Source organism: Coregonus lavaretus, assembly GCF_964263955.1.
Source record: "Coregonus lavaretus genome assembly, contig: HAP1_SCAFFOLD_281, whole genome shotgun sequence".
NCBI lineage: Eukaryota > Metazoa > Chordata > Actinopteri > Salmoniformes > Salmonidae > Coregonus > Coregonus lavaretus.
Genome location: NW_028167081.1, coordinates 164,937 through 191,747, shown reverse-complemented (window position 1 = coordinate 191,747; position 26,811 = coordinate 164,937). Strand labels below are relative to the sequence as shown.

General features: G+C 44.9%; 1 protein-coding gene across 1 annotated transcript; it reads right to left on the bottom strand.

The window, feature by feature from the left end:
- Nucleotides 1–14,103: 14,103 nt before the first annotated feature.
- LOC311113904 (uncharacterized protein) lies at nucleotides 14,104–19,228 on the bottom strand. The gene is made up of 2 exons (XM_084189184.1): nucleotides 18,688–19,228; nucleotides 14,104–15,678 (listed from the first exon to the last, which is right to left on the bottom strand). The coding sequence occupies exons 1-2, from the start codon at nucleotides 19,082–19,084 to the stop codon at nucleotides 14,963–14,965; spliced, it is 1,113 nt and encodes a 370-aa protein (XP_084045310.1). The 5' UTR covers nucleotides 19,085–19,228; the 3' UTR covers nucleotides 14,104–14,962.
- Nucleotides 19,229–26,811: the final 7,583 nt, after the last annotated feature.

Below are 26,811 nucleotides of genomic sequence, written 5' to 3'. Positions count from 1 at the left end.
GTTTCCATGGCTGAGCAGCCGCACACAAGCCCCAGATCACTTCCTCTCCAGTGTCGGCTGGAGTGGCGTAAAGCTTGCTGCCATTGGACTCTAGAGCAGTAGAAAGGCGTTCTCTGGAGTGATCAATCCGACGGACGAATCTGGGTTTAGCGGACGCCCGGAGAACACTACTTGCCCCAATGCATAAATCAAATCAAATCAAATCAAATTTTATTGGTCACATGCGCCGAATACAACAGGTGCAGACATTACAGTGAAATGCTTACTTACAGCCCTTAACCAACAGTGCATTTATTTTAAACAAAAAAGTAAGAATAAAACAACAACAAAAAAGTGTTGAGAAAAAAAGAGCAGAAGTAAAATAAAGTGACAGTAGGGAGGCTATATATACAGTAAAATAAAGTGACAGTAGGGAGGCTATATATACAGGGGGGTACCGTTGCATTGTCAATGTGCGGGGGCACCGGCTAGTTGAGGTAGTTGAGGTAATATGTACATGTGGGTAGAGTTAAAGTGACTATGCATAAATACTTAACAGAGTAGCAGCAGCGTAAAAAGGATGGGGTGGGGGGGCAGTGCAAATAGTCCGGGTAGCCATGATTAGCTGTTCAGGAGTCTTATGGCTTGGGGGTAGAAGCTGTTGAGAAGTCTTTTGGACCTAGACTTGGCACTCCGGTACCGCTTGCCGTGCGGTAGCAGAGAGAACAGTCTATGACTAGGGTGGCTGGAGTCTTTGACAATTTTGAGGGCCTTCCTCTGACACCGCCTGGTATAGAGGTCCTGGATGGCAGGGAGCTTTGCCCCAGTGATGTACTGGGCCGTACGCACTACCCTCTGTAGTGCCTTGCGGTCAGAGGCCAAGCAGTTGCCATACCAGGCGGTGATGCAACCAGTCAGGATGCTCTCGATGGTGCAGCTGTAGAATTTTTTGAGGATCTGAGGACCCATGCCAAATCTTTTTAGTCTCCTGAGGGGGAATAACTGTAATGTTTGGTGGAGGAGGAATAATGGCCTGGGGCTGTTATTCATGGTTCGGTCCCCTTAGTTCCAGTGAAGGGAAATCTTAACGCTACAGCATACAGTGACATTCTAGACGATTCTGTGCTTCCAACTTTGTGGCAACAGTTTGGGGAAGGCCCTTTCCTGTTTCAGCATGACAATGCCACTGTGCGTAAAGCAAAGTCCAAACAGAAATGGTTTGTCGAGATCGGTGTGGAAGAACTTGACTTGCCTGCACAGAGCCCTGACCTCAACCCCATCGAACACCTTTGGGATGAATTGGAAGGCCGACTGCGAGCCAGGCCTAATCGCCCAACGTCAGTGCCCGACTTCACTAAAGCTCTTGTGGCTGAATGGAAGCAAGTCCCCGCAGCAATGTTCCAACATCTAGTGGAAAGCCTTCCCAGAAGAGTGGAGGCTGTTATAGCAGCAAATGGGGGACCAACTCCATATTAATGCCTCTGCTTGAAACATGTAGGTATTACAGACGCGGTTAGGGAGACGTTTTAAAATGTCAGTGAAGACTCTTGCCAGCTTGTCATTGCATGCTCTTGAGTACGCGTCCTGGTAATCTGTCTGTGAAGATTAACCTGTTTAACCCCTTTGAGTCAATTGAGGCAAATTTGCTTCAATCTAAGTAATTTAAGTAATCCATAGTACGACCATTTAAAAACAATTCCATATGTCAGTTTAGACCCCCTCCCCCAACGGCTTAGATTTACAGGGGTTAAAGGTCTTACTCACATCGGCTAAGGAGAGAGTGATCATACAGTCGTCCGGAACAGCTGGTGCACAAGACTTTGTGGAGGCCACGGAGATGGCACAGTCCATCGCTCTAACATTTTACATTTTAGTGTACTTTCTCCCGCTTTGGATACTGTCGCTGTCCGCGGTTCTGAATGTAATTATATGCACAAGCACAAAACACCACATCTGTAATGTTAGTCCCGTCTGAATCTGCCATGTCAGTCATTTTTACATGGCAGGAGAGGAACAATTCAAGCCAGAATAACCTACTGTTTTTTGGCGAACTCCAAGGTCCTCTGGTAATACCAGTCCCGTGGGAATCGACATCCCTGTGTTTTGAGAGAAATTAGTTTGACAGGTGTTGCTCACGGTTTGATCAAGGAAAACAATAACTGATTTGATCAATTTAACGAAGTGCTGCTCATAGCCTACATATGAAGGGCCTGCAAGTATCAACTTTCACAGTGGATGATTTTGTTCATATGTTTTGTGGGTATTAATATTTCTAGCCTACAATCATCGATGTTACTACTAATGTGAAAACAAGACAAAATATTACTATTATTGCTCACTTGACTGTCTTAAGACAATTGTCAAATAATTTAACAGATGTCAATTGTTGTACAGCTTCATGGGTACGCTCTGGGCATCACCTTTTACCTCAAATAAACAGTATTTCTGCTGTTGTGGCCCTTTAACCATCTGTCTGACTTTGTCATTCACACAGAAGTGAGACGTGACTATCGTGGATCCTCTGGGGAGCCTCAACAACATCATGAAGCTGAGAAGTCAGAGAAGAGTCCCTCCAGATCTGAACACCTCAAGAAACACCAGCGGAAACCCACAGGGAAGAAATCTCACTGCTGCTCTGAGTGTGGGAAGATATTCAACTCTTCAGCAGACCTTAAAAGACATATGAGAATCCATACAGAAGAGAAACCTTATAGCTGTAATCAATGTGGGAAGAGTTTTACTCACTCAAGCTTCCTGAAGGTACATTTGAGAACACACACTGGAGAGAAACCTTATAGCTGCGATCAATGTGGGAAGAGTTTTACTCACTCAAGCTGCCTGAAGGTACATTTGAGAACACACACTGGAGAGAAGCCTTATAGCTGTGATCAATGCGGGAAGAGTTTTACTACATCTACCATTCTGACTATACACCAGAGAATACACACAGGAGAGAAGCCTTATAGCTGTGATCAATGTGGGAAGAGTTTTAGTCGATCAAGCAAGCTGATGGTACATTTGAGAATGCACACAGGAGAGAAACCTTATAGCTGTGATCAATGCGAGAAGAGTTTTACTACATCTAGCCATCTGACTAGTCACCAGAGAACACACACAGGAGAGAAACCTTATAGCTGTGATCAATGTGGGAAGAGTTTTAGTCGATCAAGCTGCCTGATAGTACATCAGAGAACACACACAGGAGAGAAACCTTATAGCTGTGATCAATGTGGGAAGAGTTTTAGGCGATCAAGCAACCTGATGGTACATTTGAGAACACACACTAGAGAGAAACCTTATAGCTGTGATCAATGTGGGAAGAGTTTTAGTGATTCAAGCAACCTGAAGGTACATTTGAGAACACACACTAGAGAGAAACCTTATAGCTGTGATCAATGTGGGAAGAGTTTTAGTCGATCAAGCAACCTGATGGCACATTTGAGAACACACACTAGAGAGAAACCTTATAGCTGTGGTCAATGTGGCAAGAGATACGCTGCTAAAAGATCTCTGATTAAACATCAGAAAGTACATACATGAAGGAGTTGTTTCATGATATCAATTAAATAATGTCACAATGTTTTAACATTGTTGTATGAGTATTTTAATGAATTTTACAATGTAGAACCATTTACATTTGACATTTTTTGTCATTTAGCAGACGCTCTTATCCAGAGCAACTTACAAGTGCATACATTATTTTTGTATTTTTCATACTGGCCCCCCGTGGGAATCGAACCCACAACCCTGGCGTTGCAAACGCCATGCTCTACCAACTGAGCTACATCCCTGCTGGCCATTCCCTCCCCTACCCTGGATGACGCTGGGCCAATTGTGCGCCGCCCCAACCGTTTTCCCCCTGTTCTATTGATTTCAGCGTGATATGGATATTAGCCTCACCAGGGGGAAAATCCAGGCTCTGAAATGAGTTGTGTTACACTTACCACGTTGGCGACCCACTTGAATCAAAATGCAACACTTCTAAATGTAGCTATCTGTTTTCTACAAATTGTCCTCTGACCAGTGATGTACACATTATTCCCAGATTCCGTGTGGTTTTTGAGCTGTTAGTTTTAACAGGACGTGCAACCTCATCTCCCCCCTCGCGCGCAATTGATTTCAACGTGATATCGATATGAGTGATGACAAATAAGTGTTGCGTTTCTCTTCGTTTTGGGGACCGCTAAATTTAAATGCATCACTCCAAAATGTAGCTGACTGTCTTCTGCAGGTTGTCCTCTAACCAGTGAAGTAAAAGATATCGCCCGTTTCCATGTGTATTTTTTTGTTGTGTTAGTTTCAACAGCATGTACAACCTGATTTCCCCTCCTAATCGATATTAGTGATTTATTGCCACTTGTCAAAACAACAGTGTTTTTGGTGCTTGTGCAGTTAATAAGGTGCTCGTAAAAAAAAAATCAAGTATTATGATTACTATTGTGGAACATGTTTGTGTCGATAGTACATTTTATGTTTAGGTTTTCAATTTATCACAAACTGTTTCTGCATATTGGTTATTGATTTGGACACGTTAAAACTGTGTTTTGACATTGGGCAGTATCCCACCGAGCAAAATGCTGTTGAAAATAAGACTATGCTCGAGGTCCAATCTACGTTTGGTTTTGGTTGAAAGTTAAAGTTAAAAATATGTATTTTTTAGGTCATTGTTTCAACGACTTGAAAACAACTTCATTTCAACGTACTTGCAGCCTATAAACATTGACGCAGGATAACAAATGCGTCTATGAACTGTTTTATTAACAATCTTACATCACTCCAGTATTTCTTTACAACATTCAAGTGCTAATTGTCTTTATTCCACTACTGAAGAAGCATGACTCAAATCACCTACTCATATTTCAAACATCCAGCCTGACAAAATATACATTTGTAATTATTCCATGCCTTTGATGTTAAAACGTTCATAGATGACCAGCAGGGTCAAATAATAATCACAGTGGTTGTAGAGGGTGCAACAGGTCACTACCTCAGGAGTTGAGCATTCTGAGGTCAAAACAGCAGGTGCGGTAGAGAGAGGGTCGATATCAGCAGGTCCGGGACAAAGGATCACGTCTGGTGAACAGGTCAGGGTTCTATAGCCGCAGGCAGAAGAGTTGAAACTGGAGCGGCAGCACGACCAGGTGGACTGGGGACAGCAAGGAGTCATCAGGCCAGGTAGTCCTGAGGCATGGTCCTAGGGCTCAGGTCCCCCGAAAGAGAGAGAGAGAGAGAGGAGAGAATTAGAGGGATTATACTTAAATTCACACAGGACACCAGATAAGACCCCTCTCTGGCTGTAGAAGTGTTCTTCCTAACCAGTCCCTCAACAGCTCTCTGGCTGTAGAAGTGTTCTTCCTAACCAGTCCCTCAGCACCTCTCTGGCTGTAGAAGTGTTCTTCCTAACCAGTCCCTCAACAGCTCTCTGACTGTAGAAGTGTTCTTCCTAACCAGAACACAGCTCTCTGACTGTAGAAGTGTTCTTCCTAACCAGTCCCTCAACAGCTCTCTGGCTGTAGAAGTGTTCTTCCTAACCAGTTCCTCAACACCTCTCTGACTGTAGAAGTGTTCTTCCTAACCAGTCCCTCAACACCTCTCTGGCTGTAGAAGTGTTCTTGCTATCTCTTACCTATCCAGCTCTGAGTCTGGTTTGATTATGTTCCTGCTATCTCTTACCTATCCAGCGCTGAGTCTGGTTTGATTATGTTCCTGCTATCTCTTACCTATCCAGCTCTGAGTCTGGTTTGATTATGTTCCTGCTATCTCTTACCTATCCAGCTCTGAGTCTGGTTTGATTATGTTCCTGCTATCTCTTACCTATCCAGCTCTGAGTCTGGTTTGATTATGTTCCTGCTATCTCTTACCTATCCAGCGCTGAGTCTGGTTTGATTATGTTCCTGCTATCTCTTACCTATCCAGCTCGGAGTCTGGTTTGATTATGTTCCTGCTATCTCTTACCTATCCAGCTCTGAGTCTGGTTTGATTATGTTCCTGCTATCTCTTACCTATCCAGCGCTGAGTCTGGTTTGATTATGTTCCTGCTATCTCTTACCTATCCAGCTCTGAGTCTGGTTTGATTATGTTCCTGCTATCTCTTACCTATCCAGCTCTGAGTCTGGTTTGATTATGTTCCTGCTATCTCTTACCTATCCAGCTCTGAGTCTGGTTTGATTATGTTCCTGCTATCTCTTACCTATCAAGCTCTGAGTCTGGTTTGATTATGTTCCTGCTATCTCTTACCTATCCAGCTCTGAGTCTGGTTTGATTATGATACTTGGGTTCAGGCTATTGAGATGCACCCATAACCTTGGGTTCAGACTATTGAGATGCACCCATAACCTTGGGTTCAGACTATTGAGATGCATCCATAACCTTGGGTTCAGACTATTGAGATGCATCCATAACCTTGGGTTCAGACTATTGAGATGCACCCATAACCTTGGGTTCAGACTATTGAGATGCACCCATAACCTTGGGTTCAGACTATTGAGATGCATCCATATCCTTGGGTTCAGACTATTGAGATGCACCCATAACCTTGGGTTCAGACTATTGAGATGCATCCATATCCTTGGGTTCAGACTATTGAGATGCATCCATATCCTTGTGTAAGCTTCTGTACTGTACCTTGAATTTGAGCTTGGCTCTGTTGATGTCATTCAGAAACTGCAATGTGTCTATCATCATTAATTCCATTTAGACTTACAAATGACCAAACCCAGTCTCAGGCTTCGATAACTCTGGAGGCCCCTTGGGTTTCCACAGAGTTGGGTAAGAGCTCTCTGATATTAGATATTTTATTCCCCCCTGGCATCTAAAGACCCTTGATGCAGCTGGCCAGTTGATAGTAAAGTAGAATGAATGATACAGCTGGCCAGTTGATAGTAAAGTAGGATGAATGATGCAGCTGGCCAGTTGATAGTAAAGTAGAATGAATGATGCAGCTGGCCAGTTGATAGTAAAGTAGGATGAATGATGCAGCTGGCCAGTTGATAGTAAAGTAGAATGAATGATGCAGCTGGCCAGTTGATAGTAAAGTAGGATGAATGATGCAGCTGGCCAGTTGATAGTAAAGTACGATGAATGATGCAGCTGGCCAGTTGATAGTAAAGTAGAATGATAGATGCAGCTGGCCAGTTGATAGTAAGGTAGAATGAATGATGCAGCTGGCCAGTTGATAGTAAAGTAGAATGAATGATGCAGCTGGCCAGTTGATAGTAAAGTAGGATGAATGATGCAGCTGGCCAGTTGATAGTAAAGTAGGATGAATGATGCAGCTGGCCAGTTGATAGTAAAGTAGGATGAATGATGCAGCTGGCCAGTTGATAGTAAAGTAGGATGAATGATACAGCTGGCCAGTTGATAGTTAAGTAGGATGAATGATGCAGCTGGCCAGTTGATAGTAAAGTAGGATAAATGATAGATACAGCTAGCCAGTTGATAGTAAAGTAGGATGAATGATAGATACAGCTGGCCAGTTGATAGTAAAGTAGGATGAATGATGCAGCTGGCCAGTTGATAGTAAAGTAGGATGAATGATAGATACAGCTGGCCAGTTGATAGTAAAGTAGGATGAATGATAGATACAGCTAGCCAGTTGATAGTAAAGTAGGATGAATGATAGATACAGCTAGCCAGTTGATAGTAAAGTAGGATGAATGATGCAGCTGGCCAGTTGACAGTAAAGTAGGTTGAATGATAGATACAGCTGGCCAGTTGATAGTAAAGTAGGATGAATGATAGATACAGCTAGCCAGTTGATAGTAAAGTAGGATGAATGATAGCTACAGCTAGCCAGTTGATAGTAAAGTAGGATGAATGATAGATACAGCTAGCCAGTTGATAATAAAGTAGGATGAATGATAGATACAGCTAGCCAGTTGATAGTAAAGTAGGATGAATGATAGATGCAGCTGGCCAGTTGATAGTAAAGTAGGATGAATGATAGATGCAGCTGGCCAGTTGATAGCGAAGTAGGATGAATGAATGATGCAGCTGGCCAGTTGATCAGTAAAGTAGGTTGAATGATAGATACAGCTGGCCAGTTGATAGTAAAGTAGGATGAATGATAGATACAGCTAGCCAGTTGATAATAAAGTAGGATGAATGATAGCTACAGCTAGCCAGTTGATAGTAAAGTAGGATGAATGATAGATACAGCTAGCCAGTTGATAATAAAGTAGGATGAATGATAGATACAGCTAGCCAGTTGATAATAAAGTAGGATGAATGATAGATACAGCTAGCCAGTTGATAGTAAAGTAGGATGAATGATCGATGCAGCTGGCCAGTTGATGGTAAAGTAGGATGAATGATAGATGCAGCTGGCCAGTTGATAGCGAAGTGGGATGAATGAATGATGCAGCTGGCCAGTTGATCAGTAAAGTAGGATGAATTATGCAGCTGGCCAGTTGATAGTAAAGTAGGATGAATGATGCAGCTGGCCAGTTGATAGTAAAGTAGGATGAATGATACGGCTAGCTAGCTGCAATAGCTAGCCAGGAGTTCATCTGAACATGTAGACTGAAATATAGACTAACCGGTGAACAACAGTGTGCACTTCGTCCACTGCCAGTCCAATCAACCGCTCGCTGAAAAAGGTTGCTTGAATAACTTTTCAACATACATCGCTTCATATATATTAAAACCTTTTGCCATAGCCAGTTGCTAAGCATGCTAAAACCTCCCCATTGCCAGTCAACATTTTAAGCACAACTGTTGCAGTGGCTTAAACAACAGGATGGAATGGACTGCTAAGATGTGAAATAGCTGCGGTGTGCGTCTGTCCACACAGATCATAAACAGGTGAAATTAGTGGAAGGGAGGGATTCGGCCGAGAGTTTCCTTTTTGCGAGGGGGGAAGACTTCGCTTCCTTCACACAACGGAAATCACAATTGTTGACCCCAGAAGTAAAAAAAAAAAAACGGGAAGTGACAACTTTTGCGAGAATTCTACTTCTGGGTAAGCGATATTACCTAGCTAGTTACAACAAGTAGATCTGTTGCTAGCTAGCAGAAGCAGATATATGTATCACTAGCTACAGTCGCATGTCATTACAGGACAAGCTATCAGTTTATTCCAAGTAATAATTTAAGACTACAAACATCTATAGGACAAGTAATCTGAAGCTAATACAGGCATCAAGGCAGGAACCACTAATTTCATTTATACTGACAAATAACAAAATGCCACATTATCCCTGTCAATAGTAGAAGTAAGATGATTGCAGAACCTGCCTCAGACTGGCAGGACGTACATTTTCTAGCTCACAAATTACAATCCTTTGCTGTGATGATTTATTTTATGAATTCTTCTCGCTCACATGATCTATTCAGCTCTTCTGTGTCCTGCTCCCAGAGATTCACCAAGCATGGTCTGATTCACTCACTGTGAGGAGAACCATCCTACTGCAGTTTGAACTAGCCCTGCTGTCACTATTTAGACATTGGGACCACATACAGTGCATTTTGGAAGGTATTCAGACCCCTTGACTTTTTGTGCTTATTTCATAGTTTTGATGTCTTCACTATTATTCTACAACGTAGAACATAGTAAAAAAGAAAGAAAGAAAAACACTTGAATGAGTAGTTGTGTCCAAACTTTTGACTGATACTGTATTTCGTTTTCGTTTTTTTAATACATTTGCAAACATTTCTAAAAACCTGTTTTCGCTTTTGGCATTATGGGTAATTGGGTGTAGATTGATGAGGAAAAACATACATGTAATCCACTTTAGAATAAGGCTGTAACGTAACAAAATGTGGAAAAAGTCAAGGGGTCTGAATACATTGTGAATGCACTGTATGCATTCGCCTGTTGTCTTTTCGTTGTGGGTTTTGTCTTTACACAGTGTAGTGCATTTTAGAGTTGAAGAAACACCCACTACAGATACACGTGCTTGTCTGAGCATCTCAAAGACTAAATTCAATGTAGAATCAGTTTAACGAGTAACAGATGATTTTACTATTGTAACATGCAGTGGGGAACATGTCTACTGTCCCTGTCAGGAGCCCAGGCTGTTGCCATAGATTGGAAAAGTTCTCATCTCTGGACCACACACACATTTTAGATTGCATTCTGCTAAGGCACTTGTCTCTCTCTCTACATTGGTCAGCTACATTGGTGAGCAGGGTGGGATCTTTTCGATTCGTGGGAGTCGGCTCCAGTACCTGGTGGACTGGGAGGGTTTACGGTCCAGAGGAGCCTATGGGGTTCTGGGAGAGGTACGGTCCAGAGGAGCCTATGGGTTCTGGGAGAGGTACGGTCCAGAGGAGCCTATGGGTTCTGGGAGAGGTACGGTCCAGAGGAGCCTATGGGTTCTGGGAGAGGTACGGTCCAGAGGAGCCTATGGGTTCTGGGAGAGGTACGGTCCAGAGGAGCCTATGGGTTCTGGGAGAGGTACGGTCCAGAGGAGCCTATGGGTTCTGGGAGGGGTACGGTCCAGAGGAGGCTATGGGTTCTGGGAGAGGTACGGTCCAGAGGAGCCTATGGGTTCTGGGAGAGGTACGGTCCAGAGGAGCCTATGGGTTCTGGGAGAGGTACGGTCCAGAGGAGCCTATGGGTTCTGGGAGAGGTACGGTCCAGAGGAGCCTATGGGTTCTGGGAGGGGTACGGTCCAGAGGAGCCTATGGGATTCTGGGAGAGGTACGGTCCAGAGGAGCCTATGGGTTCTGGGAGAGGTACAGTCCAGAGGAGCCTATGGGGTTCTGGGAGAGGTATGGTCCAGAGGAGCCTATGGGGTTTGGGAGAGGTACGGTCCAGAGGAGCCTATGGGTTCTGGGAGAGGTATGGTCCAGAGGAGCCTATGGGTTCTGGGAGAGGTATGGTCCAGAGGAGCCTATGGGTTCTGGGAGCGGTATGGTCCAGAGGAGCCTATGGGTTCTGGGAGAGGTATGGTCCAGAGGAGCCTATGGGTTCTGGTAGAGGTACGGTCCAGAGGAGCCCCTATGGGTTCTGGGAGAGGTACGGTCCAGAGGAGCCTATGGGTTCTGGGAAAGGTACGGTCCAGAGGAGCCTATGGGTTCTGGGAGAGGTACGGTCCAGAGGAGCCTATGGGTTCTGGGAGGGGTACGGTCCAGAGGAGCCTATGGGGTTCTGGGAGAGGTACGGTCCAGAGGAGCCTATGGGTTCTGGGAGAGGTACGGTCCAGAGGAGCCTATGGGGTTCTTGGCACCCAAATGCTCCTAGAGAGAAGGGAGAATACTGAAGCATGTTGATGACAGTTCTACAAACTCCATCAGAGGCCCAGGCTTTTGGCAGAGATGGTAAAGCTCTCTTTTCTGGACTGCAACATTGTAATATTGTGCCCTCCATGGCACTTCATATACAGTGCAGTCGGAAAGTATTCATACCCCTTCACTTTTCCACATTGTTACGTTACAGCCTTGTTCTAAAATGGATTAAATTGTTTTTTATCCCTCATCAATATACACACACACACACACACACACACACAATACCCCATAACGACAAAGCAAAAACGGGTTTTTAGAATTTTTGGCAAATGTATAACAAATACAAACTGAAATATGAAATGTACATAAGCATTCAGACCCTTTACTCAGTACTTTGTTGAAGCACCTTTGGCAGCGATTACAGCCTCAAGTCTTCTTGGGTATGACGCTACATGCTTGGCACACCTGTATTTGGGGAGTTTATACCATTCTTCTCTGCAGATCCTCTCAAGCTCTGTCAGGTTGGATGGGGAGCGTCACTGCACAGCTATTTTCAGGTCTCTCAAGAGATGTTTGATCGGATTCAAGTCCGGACTCTGGCTGGGCTACTCAAGGACATTCAGAGACTTGTCCCGAAGCCGCTCCTGCGTTGTCTTGGCTGTGTGCTTAGGGTCGTTGTCCGGTTGGAAGGTGAACCTTCACCCCCCCAGTCTGAGGTCCTGAGTGCTCTGGAGCAGGTTTTCATCAAGGATCTCTCTGTACTTTGCTCCGTTCATCTTTCCTTCGATCCTGACTAGTCTCCCAGTCCCTGTCGCTGAAAAATATCCCCACAGCATGATGCTGCCACCACCATGCATCACTGTAGGGATGGTGCCTGGTTTCCCCCAGACGTGACATTTCGCATTCAGGCCAAAGAGTTCAATCTTGGTTTCATCAGACCAGATAATCTTGTTTCTCATGGTCTGAGAGTCCTTTAGGTGCCATTTGGCAAACTCCAAGCGGGCTGTCATGTGCCTTTTACTGAGGAGTGGCTTCCGTCTGGCCACTCTACCATAAAGGCCTGATTGGTGGAGTACTGCAGAGTAGATTGTCCTTCTGGAAGGTTCTCCCATCTCCACAGAGGAACTCTGGAGCTCTGTCAGAGTGATCATTGTTTTCTTGGTCACCTCCCTGACCAAAGCCCTTCTCCCCCGACTTCGTTTAACACTTTTTTGGTTACTACATGATTCCATATGTGTTATTTCATAGTTTTGACATCTTCACTATTATTCTACAATGTAAATAAAATAGTAAAAATAAAGGAAAACCCTTGAATGAATAGGTGTCCAAACTTTAGACTGGTACTGTACATTATGGAAAACATGTCTCACACTCAGTCATAGTTAGTAGAATAATGAATGCATTGGCAAGATTTTGGCACCGTCAACTTCTAGAAGGTTAGTAGGACAGTTAATAATTTAAACCACCTAAATATACTCACATTCACTGTATCACGTTTCAGGAGAAGACCCAGATGTTGACATTGTCGAAGTAACAAAAGGTTATTACGAAATCAGGGGGCAGGTAAACAACAGGTCAAGGGCAGGCAGAGATCAGTAATCCAGATCAGAGTCCAAAAAGTACAGAACAAAGGGTAAAGTCTACAAAACCTAGACCACTGTGTTTATTATAGATTCAAGTTTTGGAAACATAAAACTGTATTGAGATTAAATGTTTAATCGAGGAGAAAATGTGCAGAATGTCTCACTCGATCTCCATCTTCTCCCGCCACTGGGCTTCCTCTCATCACCATATTTGGTAGTAAGTGGAAACGTCAACCGGATGCTTCACATTTACACATTAGGTGAAATATCTGGCTCATTGTTCTATCTGTGGTGTGGTTGTGTTATTAGGTGGTGGGCAGAAGCTGAAAAGAGTGAAGTTAATCGAGGAGGAGCAGATTTGTTTGTTTTATGACAGCAAAATACTCTTATGATGACTATAACATTTGTTGGCACCTTCAATTCTTGCACATTTTCTCATAAAAAGTATACTGAACAAAAATATAAATGCAACATGCAACAATTTCAAAGATTTTACTGAGTTACAGTTAATATATATATAAGGAAATCAGTCAATGTAAATAAATGAATAAGGCCCTAATCTATGGATTTCACATGACTGGGGAGGGGTGCAGCTATGGGTGGGCCTGGGAGGGCATAGGTCCACCCACTGGGGAGGGGTGCAGCTATGGGTGGGCCTGGGAGGGCATAGGTCCACCCACTGGGGAGGGGTGCAGCTATGGGTGGGCCTGGGAGGGCATAGGTCCACCCACTGGGGAGGGGTGCAGCTATGGGTGGGCCTGGGAGGGCATAGGTCCACCCACTGGGGAGGGGTGCAGCTATGGGTGGGCCTGGGAGGGCATAGGTCCACCCACTGGGGAGGGGTGCAGCTATGGGTGGGCCTGGGAGGGCATAGGTCCACCCACTGGGGAGGGGTGCAGCTATGGGTGGGCCTGGGAGGGCATAGGTCCACCCACTGGGGAGGGGTGCAGCTATGGGTGGGCCTGGGAGGGCATAGGTCCACCCACTGGGGAGCCAGGCCCAGCCAATCAGAATTCGTTTTTTTTCCACACAAAAGGACTTTATTACAGACAGAAATACTCCTCAGTTTCATCAGCTGTTCGGGCGGCTGATCTCAGACGATCCCTTAAGTGAACAAGCCGGATGTGGATGTCCTGGGCTGGTGTGGTTACACGTGGTCTGTGGGATCGGCTTATGGTAGAGAAATTGACATTAAATTCTCTGGCAACAGCTCTGGTGGACATTCCTGCAGTCAGCATGCCAATTGCACACTCCCTCAAGTAAGTACTGTTTCCTTCTCCTCTTCCAACATGACAGTTATCTCTCCCTCCTCCTTCACTCCAAGAACGGCATCCTCCTCTCTCTCTTCTTCTTTTTCTTTCACTGTAACTTCCTCATCTTCTTTCTTTACTGTGACATCCTCCTCTTCCTTCTCCTCTTTCACAACAATGTTCAGCCACAGACCCTCTTTCTCCATCCAGCAGACCTCCTCTTCTTTAGCAGGAGGGGAGTAGCTTAGTGAGCTCATGGTCGGGGATGTTAGCTAGCTAGTTAGCATTAGCCTAGTGTTACTTAGCCAGATAGGAGGATGTTAGCTAGCTAGTTAGCATTAGCCTAGTGTTACTTAGCCAGATAGGAGGATGTTAGCTAGCTTGTTAGCATTAGCCTAGTGTTACTTAGCCAGATAGGAGGATGTTAGCTAGCTTGTTAGCATTAGCCTAGTGTTACTTAGCCAGATAGGAGGATGTTAGCTAGCTTGTTAGCATTAGCCTAGTGTTACTTAGCCAGATAGGAGGATGTTAGCTAGCTTGTTAGCATTAGCCTAGTGTTACTTAGCCAGATAGGAGGATGTTAGCTAGCTTGTTAGCATTAGCCTAGTGTTACTTAGCCAGATAGGAGGATGTTAGCTAGCTTGTTAGCATTAGCCTAGTGTTACTTAGCCAGATAGGAGGACGTTAGCTAGCTTGTTAGCATTAGCCTAGTGTTCCTTAGCCAGATAGGAGGATGTTAGCTAGCTTGTTAGCATTAGCCTAGTGTTACTTAGCCAGATAGGAGGATGTTAGCTAGTTAAGATGAGCTACTAGCCTAGTGGTAGGCTATTCTAGCTATTCAGCCAGCTGATTAGTAACTTACATATGAAATAAATGGGGTAACTATCTATACAACATATTTTTTCTTAAACACAGTGACACCGAAATAATCTCAAGAGCTATTATGTTTTGGCTATGTTGTCTAGCAAGCTACCAAAGTCAAAAACACAAGTCAGAACACAGCCTCTCTATTCTCTCATGGGATTTCAGGTCCTCTGACTGGGAAAATGTCTTTCCACAATGAGAGCAGTGGTATGTCTTGTACTCCTGTGTTTTAGTATGTTGGTAAGGCTTTTCTCCTGTGTGTGTTCTCTCATGCTTTTTCAGGTCCCATGATCTGGTAAAACTCTTTTCACACTGGGAACATTGGTAGGGCTTTTCTCCTGTGTGTGTCCTCTCATGCTCATTCAGGCTCCCATACCACATAAAACTCTTTCCACAGTGGGAACAGTGGTGAGGCTTCTCTCCTGTGTGTGTTCTCTCATGCCCAACCAGGGCCCCTAACTGAGTAAAACTCTTTCCACAGTGGGAGCAGTGGTAAGGCTTTTCTCCTGTATGTATTCTCTCGTGCATTTTCACACTCCCTAAATGAGTAAAACTCTTTCCACAGTGGGAACAGTGATAAGGCTTCTCTCCTGTGTGTGTTCTCTCATGCCCAACCAGGGCCCCTAACTGAGTAAAACTCTTTCCACAGTGGGAGCAGTGGTAAGGCCTTTCTCCTGTATGTATTCTCTCGTGCATTTTCAGACTCCCTAAATGAGTAAAACTCTTTTCACAGTGGGAGCACTGATGTCGTCTCTCTGGTTTGGCCGTCTCTGGGTCTGGTTCCCCTGAAGGACTCTTCCCGCTGTCAGAGTGAGAGTCTGGTCTCTCTCCTGCCAAAGACAGACATATAATTTAGCTAAACAGCGACCTGAATGAAACCTCCACATGATAAAACCGTCTTCCTATGAGGTTTAATCCAGACTATATCCCACAATAGCCTGAGGTCAGTCTTCACAACATAATACAAAATAAACTTGAGATGTAGAGCTTCAAATCTAATCTTGCTCTCATGGAATGTCATGTTTATAGGCTGATCAGAGCTCTATAATAATAGATAATGTCATGTTTATAGGCTGATCAGAGCTCTATAATAATAGATAATGTCATGTTTATAGGCTGAGCAGAGCTCTATAATAATAGATAATGTCATGTTTATAGGCTGAGCAGAGCTCTATAATAATAGATAATGTCATGTTTATAGGCTGAGCAGAGCTCTATAATAATAGATAATGTCATGTTTATAGGCTGATCAGAGCTCTATAATAATAGATAATGTCATGTTTATAGGCTGATCAGAGCTCTATAATAATAGATAATGTCATGGTGAGTGGCGCAGTGGTCTAAGGCACTGCATCGCAGTGCTAACTGTGCCACTAGAGATCCTGGTTCGAATCCAGGCTCTGTCGCAGCCGGCCGCGACCGGGAGACTCATGGGCGGCGCACAATACAATTGGCCCGGCGTCGTCCAGGGTAGGGGAGGGAATGGCCGGCAGGGATGTAGCTCAGTTGATAGAGCATGGCGTTTGCAACGCCAGGGTTGTGGGTTCGATTCCCACGGGGGGCCAGTATAAAAAAAAAAAGATATGTATTCACTAACTGTAAGTCGCTCTGGATAAGAGCGTCTGCTAAATGACTTAAATGTAAAATGTAAATGTCATGTTTATAGGCTGATCAGAGCTCTATAATAATAGATAATGTCATGTTTTTAGGCTGATCAGAGCTCTATAATAATAGATAATGTCATGTTTTAGGCTGATCAGAGCTCTATAATAATAGATAATGTCATGTTTTAGGCTGATCAGAGCTCTTTAATAATAGATAATGTCATGTTTATAGGCTGATCAGAGCTCTATAATAATATATAATGTCATGTTTATAGGCTGAGCAGAGCTCTATAATAATAGATAATGTCATGTTATAGGCTGAGCAGAGCTCTATAATAATAGATAATGTCATGTTATAGGCTGATAATAATACAGTGCATTCGGAAAGTATTCAGACCCCTTGACTTTTTCCACATTTTGTTACAGCCTTATTTTAAAATGCATTTTTTGATTTGTTTATTCTGATAAATCTAAACCCAACATCCCATAATGACAAAGCAAAAACTGGTTGTTAGAAGGTTTTGCAAATGTATAAAAAAACAAAAAAAAACAGAGATACCTTATTTACATAAGTATTCAGACCTTTTCTATGAGACTCGAAATTGAGCTCAGGTGCATCCTGCTTCCATTGATCATCCTTGAGATGTTTCTACAACTTGATTGGAGTCCACCTGTGGTAAATTCCATTGATTTGACATGATTTGGAAAGGCACACATCCTGTCTATATAAGGTCCCACAGTTGACAGTGCATGTCAGAGCAAAAACCAAGCCATGAGGTCGAAGGAATTGTCCGTAGAGCTCCGAGACAGGATTGTGTCAAGGCACAGATCTGGGGAAGGTTACCAAAAAATGTCTGCAGCATTGAAGGTCCCCAAGAACAGAGTGGCCTCTATCATTCTTAAATGGAAGAAGTTTGGAACCACCAAGATTCTTCCTAGAGCTGGCCGCCTGGCCAAACTGAGCAATCGGGGAAGAAGGGCCTTGGTCAGGGAGGTGACCAAGAACACGATGGTCACTCTGACTGAGCTCCTCTGTGGAGATGGGAGATCCTTCCAGAAGGACAACCATCTCTGCAGCATTCCACCAATCAGGCCTTTGCGGTAGAGTGGCCAGACAGAAGCCACTCCTCAGTAAAAGGCACATGACAGCCCGCTTGGAGTTTGCCAAAAGGCACCTTAAGGACTCTCAGACCATGAGAAACAAGATTGAACTCTTTGGCCTGAATGCCAAGCGTCATGTCTGGAGGAAACCTGGCACCATCCCTACGGCGAAACTTGGTGGTGGCAGTATCATGCTGTGGGGATGTTTTTCAGCGGCAGGGACTGGGAGACTATCAGGATCGAGGGAAAGATGAACAGAGCAAAGTACAGAGAGATCCTTGATGAAAACCTTCTCTAGAGCGCTCAGGACCTCAGACTGGGGCAAAGGTTCACCTTCCAGCAGGACAACAACCCTAAGCACACAGCCAAGACAACGCAGGAGTGGCTTTGGGACAAGTCTCTGAATGTCCTTGAGTGGCCCAGCCAGAGCCCGGACTTGAACCCGATCGAATATCTCTGGAGAGACCTGAAAATAGCTGTGCAGCGACTCTCCCCATCCAACCTGACAGAGCTTGAGAGGATCTGCAGAGAAGAATGGAGAAACTCCCCAAATACAGGTGTGCCAAGCTTGTAGCGTCATACCCAAGAAGACTCGAGGCTGTAATCGCTGCCAAAGGTGCTTCAACAAAGTACTGAGTAAAGTGTCCACCAGGCTTTCACCTCATCAGCCTGGAAGCAGAGGCTACATACAGGGAAGATCTCAATTGTATCCTCCTGGGTGGAGAAGAGGTGGATTTGGGGCTCAAAAACAACACTTATTTCCAGACAAGGTATTTAAGGTATTATTTTGGTTGCTTGTAACTTTTTATTTAAACCTTTTTTGGGAGTACATACCGGTGGGACAGCAGTACTGATCATAGTTGCTCAGCGAAACTCCATTCTTTGCTTAGTCCAGAACGTATTTTGACATTATTAAGCTTGAAAAGGAGGATCTCCATATTGAACGTCTCCTGTAAGCCCAGATTCTGGTTCAAACGGCTCCTTTAGTCCATTATTAGGCTACTTAATATAGTTTTTACAATTTCTACATTAAAAAAGAACATAATCACATGTATCACTTCAGTTGAATGCCGTTTTAAAACCACGTCTCAGTTCAACAACAGGTAGTGATACTATTTTTAAGACAGCACTTACTGGTGTTAATTAGACCTTCAGTCTCTTCCTCCTCCTCCTTCAATGTGACAGTTATCTCTCCCTCCCTCTTCGCTCCAAAAACGGCATCCTCTTCTTTCACGGTAATATTCTCTTCTCTTTTCACTCTGAACGCGTCTTCCTCTTCTTTCACGGTAACATCCTCCTCCTCTTTCACTCTGAACGCGTCTTCCTCTTCTTTCACTGTAACGTCTTTCACTTCTTCTTTCACGGTAACAGCCTCACCCTCTACTTCTTGTTTTACTGTGACATCCTCCTCATCCTTCTCCTCTTTCACGACAATGTTCAGCCAAAGACCCTCTTTCTCCGTCCAGCAGACCCCCTCTTCTTTAGCAGGAGGATAGTAGCTTAGTGAGCTCATGGTCGGAGATGTTAGCATTAGCTAGCTATAGCAACATAAATATTACATTCAAGGGGTAACTAGCTAGCTATACGACATAAGGTGACAGGAGTGCTTTTAAAACACACTGGATAATATACACGAAAGCGTCTAAGAGCTTGAAGCTAACAAGCTACCGAGTTGGCTGACTAGCTGTTGTTGAAGAAGCGTTCCGTCCACTAGATTATACGTCACACTCTGACAGTATCGCCTGAAAGACGCACATCGCCATCTGCTGGCTGGAGTGGGTAACGCAGTTGAGTTTATTTATTATTGTTTATGTCCAATACTTATAAATATATTATTCTCTCCTTTTGGAACCAATGGAATGGTACCTTAAAAGGGGCAATCAGCAGCAAAAACAAGTTCTCCGCCACTGTTTCGGTGAAAAGCTCAGGGACAACCCTGGAGAAATGTAACCACTCAAATTCATAGACAGATGCAAGGATTGACCATCCATGATACCACAATGATTGGTTTTAACCATGTTTTAAGGTTTTACAGTGTTTGTTTACATTTACTTTGTTTACAAACATTGGTATAAAATAAGCTTATATTTTGGGTGCTGACGGGGTACGACAGTTGAACTAAGCTCATGAGGCATTTATAAATTATATTCTTCAAGAATCAAATGGGTATATATCATTCATTTATAAGTCCACAAATGGATGTAGCAACTGCAGATTGCCTCTTTTGGTATCAAGCTCACCTCAGATATTTGTAAGTATTTTATATTTTCCATAATGTGTGAGACCCAGGTGTGAACTGTAAAGAGTCTCCTGTGTTTTATATGTCTGTGATGCAGGTTTTATGTGTATATGATGCAATTGTGGCAATAAATCATTCAGGCACTTGTGAGTGCCAGTTGGTGTGTGTGTGTGTGTGTGTGAGTGATGTTGGGCTGAAGCTACTGACCCGGAAGTTGATGGAAAAGTTATTAATTTCCGGCGCAGCGTTGTAAGGCACTGCATCGCAGTGCTTGAGGCGTCACTACAGACCCGGGTTCGATCCCGGGCTGTGCCGCAGCCGGCCGCGACCGGGAGACCCATGACGCGGCGTACAATTGGCCCAGCGTCGTCCGGATTAGGCCGGCCAGGATGTCCTTGTCCCATCGCGCTCTAGCGACTCCTGTGGCGGGCCGGGCGCATGCATGCTGACATGGTCGCCAGTTGTATGGCGTTTCCTCTGAAACATTGGTGCGGCTGGCTTCCGGGTTAAGCGAGCAGTGTGTCAAGAAGCAGTGCGGCTTGGCGGGGGTCGTGTTTCAGAGGATGCATGTCTCTCGACCTTCGCCTCTCCCGAGTCCGTATGGGAGTTGCAGCGATGGGACAATACTGTTTTTTTTTTTTTTGCCGTTTCAACTCAATACCAAATATGGTGTTAAGAGGAAGCCCAGTGGCCGGCAGTGGGAGAAGATGGAGCGAGATGGATTTTGGCCGATATTCTGATATTTATTTTTTTATCTATGAAACATTTGATCTCAATACAGTTTTCTGTTTCCATCACTAGAATCTGTAACAAACAGAGTGGACTACGTTTTGTAGACTTTACCCTTTGCCAAAGTTGTAAAAAATTGCGTTGTTTAGAAGGAGTGTAAGGGCGAATTTAGTTATTGCACATGGCAATCTTCACAAAGTAGGCGTTCCCTAAAGGAAATATGCAAATAGATTATAGAACGCGCCAATAGGACCTCACTTGCTCCTGCTTGGCTCTGCCCACCTCCTTGCTTGTTCTGCCCACTATGATTAATTTGCTCCCATTGGAAACGACAGGCTCTGGTCTATCTTGGGTTAGTTATAAAAGTCTTTGGCCACACAGTCTGAGAAGAGCATGAGGTGTGGCTGAGATTAGTCAGTTTGAGCTAGCATATGAACTCGGTAGCACAGAGTAGATCCCCCATATGACGTTGAGAAATAGTGCACTATGGGTAGTTTAGAAGATATCCGGAAATAAGTTAATAAATACGTAATAACGCAAAAACATAACTGTTTGTTCTTATAGCTAACCAGATCGTGACTACAACTAATTTACTTAAGTCTTTAACCACACTGTGTTGTTACATTGGTGGGTAAAAAATACTCATAAAAACTCATAACTTTTTGTCTGAAAATAAAATCTACATTTTACTCAACTTCGTTACCCACTCCAGTCAGCAGATGGCGATGTGGGACTTTAAGGCTATGCTGCTAGTGTGACGTATAATCTAGTGGACGGGACGCTTCTTTCAACAGCAGCAACAGTTAGTCAGACACCTCGGTAGCTTGCTAGACAAAATAGCCCAACCAATAAAGCTCTTTAGACGCTTTCGTGTATATTAGCCACTGTGTTTTAAACCCACTTCTGTCGTCTAGTTAGTTATCCCATTTAATTTCATATTTACGGTGTTGTTGTTATTGGTCAGCTAGCTGGCTGGTTAAGTTAGCACTAGCCTAGCTAGCTAACATCCCCGACCATGAGCTCACTAAGCTACTCTCCTCCTGCTAAAGAAGAGGAGGTCTGCTGGACGGAGAAAGAAGCTCTAGTGAAAGAGGAGGAGGAAGAGGAGGATGTTACAATACAAAAACAAGTAGAGGGTGGTGAGGCTGTTACCGTGAAAGAAGAAGAGAAAGACGTGTTCAGAGTGAAAGAGGAAGAGGATGTTACAGTGAAAGAAGAGGAGGCTCCCGTGTTTGGAGTGAAAGAGGAGGAGGAGGAGAATACTGTCACATCGAAAAAGGAGGAGGAAGAAGAGGAGGAAACTGGATATCTGGTTCCGGTTTCCCAAAGGCACCTTAAGGCATCCAATGGTTCTAATGATGAACTTAGCAGTAAGATGGTTTTGGGAAACCGAGCCCTGATTAACACTAGTAAGTACTGTCTTAAAAACAGAGGCACAAACTCTGCAGTTGTTGAACTGATGTGTGGTGTTAAAGGGGGAATCTGCAGTTGCTACATCCATATTTGGACTTTTATATTATTTATATATATCCATTGATTCTTGAAGAATATAACACATGCCTCATGAGCTTAGTTCAACTGTCGTACCCCATCAGATCCAAAAATAAGCTTTTTCTACTCCAATGTTTAGAAACAATGTAAATGTAAACCAACACTGTATCGCCTCAACATGGTTAAAACTATAATGGTGATATCATGGATGGTCAGTCCTTGCATCCATAGGTCTGTGTATGATTTTGATAGTAGTTACATTTCTCCAGTCCCATCCTCATCTTATTACCAAAACAGTGGTGGAATGACAGCTTTGTTATTGTTTGAACTGCAGATTGGTTGATTGATTGATGTGTGGCTTTTTTTAAAGGGGCAACCTAGGTTTTAAACAGCAGCAAAATTGGGGGCTGGAGAAATGTAACCACTCTCAAATTCATAGAGAAAGTTATTATAGCAACCTTAACTCAAAACCTAGCGACCTCATCAAGAAGTTCAGACATCTTGGTATAACAGTTATAAGGTGTTGGCTTGACAGTCTCTGGACCCAGGTTTGAGTCCAACTCAGGGCTACCCCCTGAATTCACTACACTATGAATACAAGGACTGGCCATCCATAAGGTCAAAATCACAGTTTTAACCTGGTTTTGAAGATAAACAGTGTTTGTTTACAAACAGTGGCGTTATACAAGCTTATGTTTTGGTTTTTGATGGGGAAATACATTTGAGGCATTTATAAGTTATATTCTTCAAGAATCAATGGTTATACAGTATATGGGTCTTTCTATAACTGCCAGTGAGGATTTCCTTGCATTTATGGCAGTGTAGTTCCCTTAACGGTCAGTCAACTTTGGTAAAACATACTATGGTGAGTCACACTCTCGCGACTTCGAGGCTATATACAGGGGGTACCGGTACCGAGGTAATGTGCTGGGGTACAGGTTAGTCCAGGTAATAATGAGGCTATATACACAGGGTACTGGTACCGAGGTAATGGGCTGGGGGCTATATACAGGGGGTACTGGTACCGAGGTAATGGGCTGGGGTCTATATACAGGGGGTACCGGTACCGAGGTAATGGGCTGGGGTACAGGTTAGTCCAGGTAATAATGAGGCTATATACAGGGGGTACCGGTACCGAGGTAATGTGCTGGGGTACAGGTTAGTCCAGGTAATAATGAGGCTATATACAGGGGGTACTGGTACCGAGGTAATGGGCTGGGGGCTATATAAAGGGGTACCGGTACCGAGGTAATGGGCTGGGGTACAGGTTAGTCCAGGTAATAATGAGGCTATATACAGGGGGTACCGGTACCGAGGTAATGGGCTGGGGTACAGGTTAGTTCAGTTAATAATGAGGCTATATACAGGGGGTACCGGTACCGAGGTAATGGGCTGGGGTACAGGTTAGTCCAGGTAATAATGAGGCTATATACAGGGGGTACCGGTACCGAGGTAATGGGCTGGGGTACAGGTTAGTCCAGTTAATAATGAGGCTATATACAGGGGGTACCGGTACCGAGGTAATGTGTGGGGGTACAGGTTAGTCCAGGTAATAATGAGGCTATATACAGGGGGTACCGGTACCGAGGTAATGGGCTGGGGGCTATATAAAGGGGTACCGGTACCGAGGTAATGGGCTGGGGTACAGGTTAGTCCAGGTAATAATGAGGCTATATACAGGGGGTACCGGTACCGAGGTAATGGGCTGGGGTACAGGTTAGTCCAGATAATAATGAGGCTATATACAGGGGGTACCGGTACCGAGGTAATGGGCTGGGGTACAGGTTTGGCGCTCCGGTACCGCTTGCTGTGCGGTAGCAGAGAGAACAGTCTATGACTTGGGTGACTGGAGTCTTTGACGATTTTCCTCTGACATGCCTAGTATCTAGGTCCTGGATGGCAGGAAGCTTGACCCCAGTGATGTAAAAAACAAACAAAATATAACTATTGTAAAATAGATTGTGTCCGTAAAATGTATATAGAATGTATAAGTTGGAAATAGAAGCCTAAGTGTTGTTGTTCATTAGTTTGCTGCAATTAGGGGAGAGGTGGTAGGGTTAGTGGAAAATAATACATTTACATTTAAGTCATTTAGCAGACGCTCTTATCCAGAGCGACTTACAGGAGCAATTAGGGTTAAGTGCCTTGCTTAAGGGCACATCGACAGATTTTTCACCTAGTCGGCTCGGGGATTAGAACCAGCGACCTTTCGGTTACTGGCACACCGCTCTTAACCACTAAGCTACCTGCCGCCATAATAAAGGAAAATATATTTTTAAAAGATATATATATATATGTCTGTGTATATTTATATGTGTATATTTACATTTGAGTCATTTAGCAGACGCTGTTATCCAGAGCGACTTACAGTTAGTGTACACTATGTACACTACCAGTCAAAAGTTTGGACACACCTACTCATTCAAGGGTTTTTCTTTATTTTTTACTATTTTCTACATTGTAGAATAATAGTGAAGACATCAAAACTATGAAATAACACATATGGAATCATGTAGTAACCAAAAAAGTGTTAAACAAATCAAAATATATTTTTTATTTGAGATTCTGTGAAGTAGCCACCCTTTGCCTTGATGGCAGCTTTGCACTCTTGGCATTCTCTCAACCAGCTTCATGAGGTAGTCAACTGGAATTGTCAAGGGGTGCTGAAGGTGGGTGTGGTGCAGGAATCAAGCGCAGGACGCAGAAGCTAAGTCCAAAAGACTTTAGTGAGTTATTCACGTAGTACACGAGAACAATAAGCCCGGAGGCGAAATAACGGCACACACAGGCGTCAAACAAACGGCGCACTAACATGTGCGAAAACCTCTCCAAACACGGAGGGAAGAATACGTAGCTCAGAACACCAAACAGAGGAGCAATCACACACAACACCATACACACACAACGAGAACTAAATAGGACACTAATGAGGACTAACTAGACACAGGTGTACAACATCAAGACAAAACCAAACGAACATGAAACATAGATCGGTGGCAGCTAGTACTCCGGGGACGACGACCGCCGAAACCTGCCCGAACAAGGAGGAGGAGCAGCCTCGGCCGAAACCGTGACAGTACCCCCCCCCTTGACGCGCGGCTCCAGCCGTGCGCCGACCCCGGCCTCGGGGACGACCAGGAGGACGCGGAGCAGGGCGCGCGGGATGGTCCCGGTGGAACTCCGACAGGAGAGATGGGTCTAGGATGTCCCTCCGCGGTACCCAGCACCGCTCCTCCGGGCCGTACCCCTCCCACTCCACGAGATACTGGAGACCCCCCATCCGGCGTCTCGAGTCCAAGATGGACCGAACGGTGTACGCCGGATCCCCCTCGATGTCCAGTGGGGGCGGAGGAGTCTCTCCTATCTCACCTTCCTGGAGTGGACCAGCAGGTTTCTGGTAGAGAGCCAGACTCGATCTCCGGGTGCGTACACCGGCCCCTCACTGCGGTGGAGATCGGCGCTCGCCTTGTGACAACGGATGGCCCGCTGCAGGTGGACGTGTGCAGCGTTCCACATCTCCTCCGAGCGCCTTATCCAATCATCCACCGCAGGGGCCTCGATCTGGCTCTGCTGCCAAGGTGCCAGAACCGGCTGGTAACCTAATACACATTGGAAGTGGGTTAGGTTGGTAGAGGAGTGGCGGAGAGAGTTCTGGGCCATCTCGGCCCAGGGAATGTACCGAGCCCACTCCTCAGGCCGGTCCTGGCAATACGACCTCAGAAACCTACCCACATCCTGGTTGACTCGTTCTACCTGCCCATTACTCTCCGGGTGGTACCCTGAGGTAAGGCTCACCGAGACCCCAAACGCTCCATGAACGCTCTCCATACTCGGGAGGTAAACTGGGGGCCTCGATCAGACACTATATCCTCGGGTACCCCGTAATGCCGGAAGACGTGGGTAAATAGGGCCTCTGCGGTTTGTAGGGCAGTAGGAAGACCCGACATAGGGAGAAGACGACAGGCCTTAGAGAACCGGTCCACAACGACCAGGATGGTGGTATTCCCCTGAGAGAGGGGAAGGTCTGTCACAAAATCCACCGAGAGGTGGGACCATGGTCGTTGTGGAACGGGCAGGGGTTGTAACTTACCCCTGGGCAGGTGTCTGGGCGCCTTACACTGGGCGCACACCGAGCAGGAGGAGACATAAACCTTCACATCCCTGGCTAACGTGGGCCACCAGTATTTAGTGCTAAGACAATGCACTGTCCGGCCAATACCCGGATGTCCAGAGGAGGGTGACGTGTGAGCCCAGTAAATGAGTCGATCCCGAATCTCGAGCGGAACGTACTTCCGACAACCGATAACCCAAAAAGGAGACCGACTCCTGGAAAAACAGACATTTCTCTGCCTTGACATATAGGTCGTGCTCCAACAGCCTCCTCAATACACGACGCACCAGGGCTATATGCTCGGCTCGGGTAGACGAGTACACTAGAATGTCATCAATGTACACGACCACCCCTTGCCCCTGCATATCCCGGAAAATGTAATCTACGAAGGATTGGAAGACTGATGGAGCATTCATCAACCCATATGGCATGACGAGATACTCGAAATGACATGACGTGGTACTAAACGCTGTTTTCCATTCGTCGCCCTCCCTAATGCGCACCAAGTTATACGCGCTCCTGAGATCCAGTTTTGTGAAAAACCACGCTCCATGCAATGACTCCGTCATGGTCGCAATCAGAGGGAGTGGATAACTGTATTTCACAGTAATCTGATTGAGACCACGGTAATCGATGCACGGGCGCAACCCTCCATCTTTTTTCTTCACAAAATAGAAGCTCGAGGAGG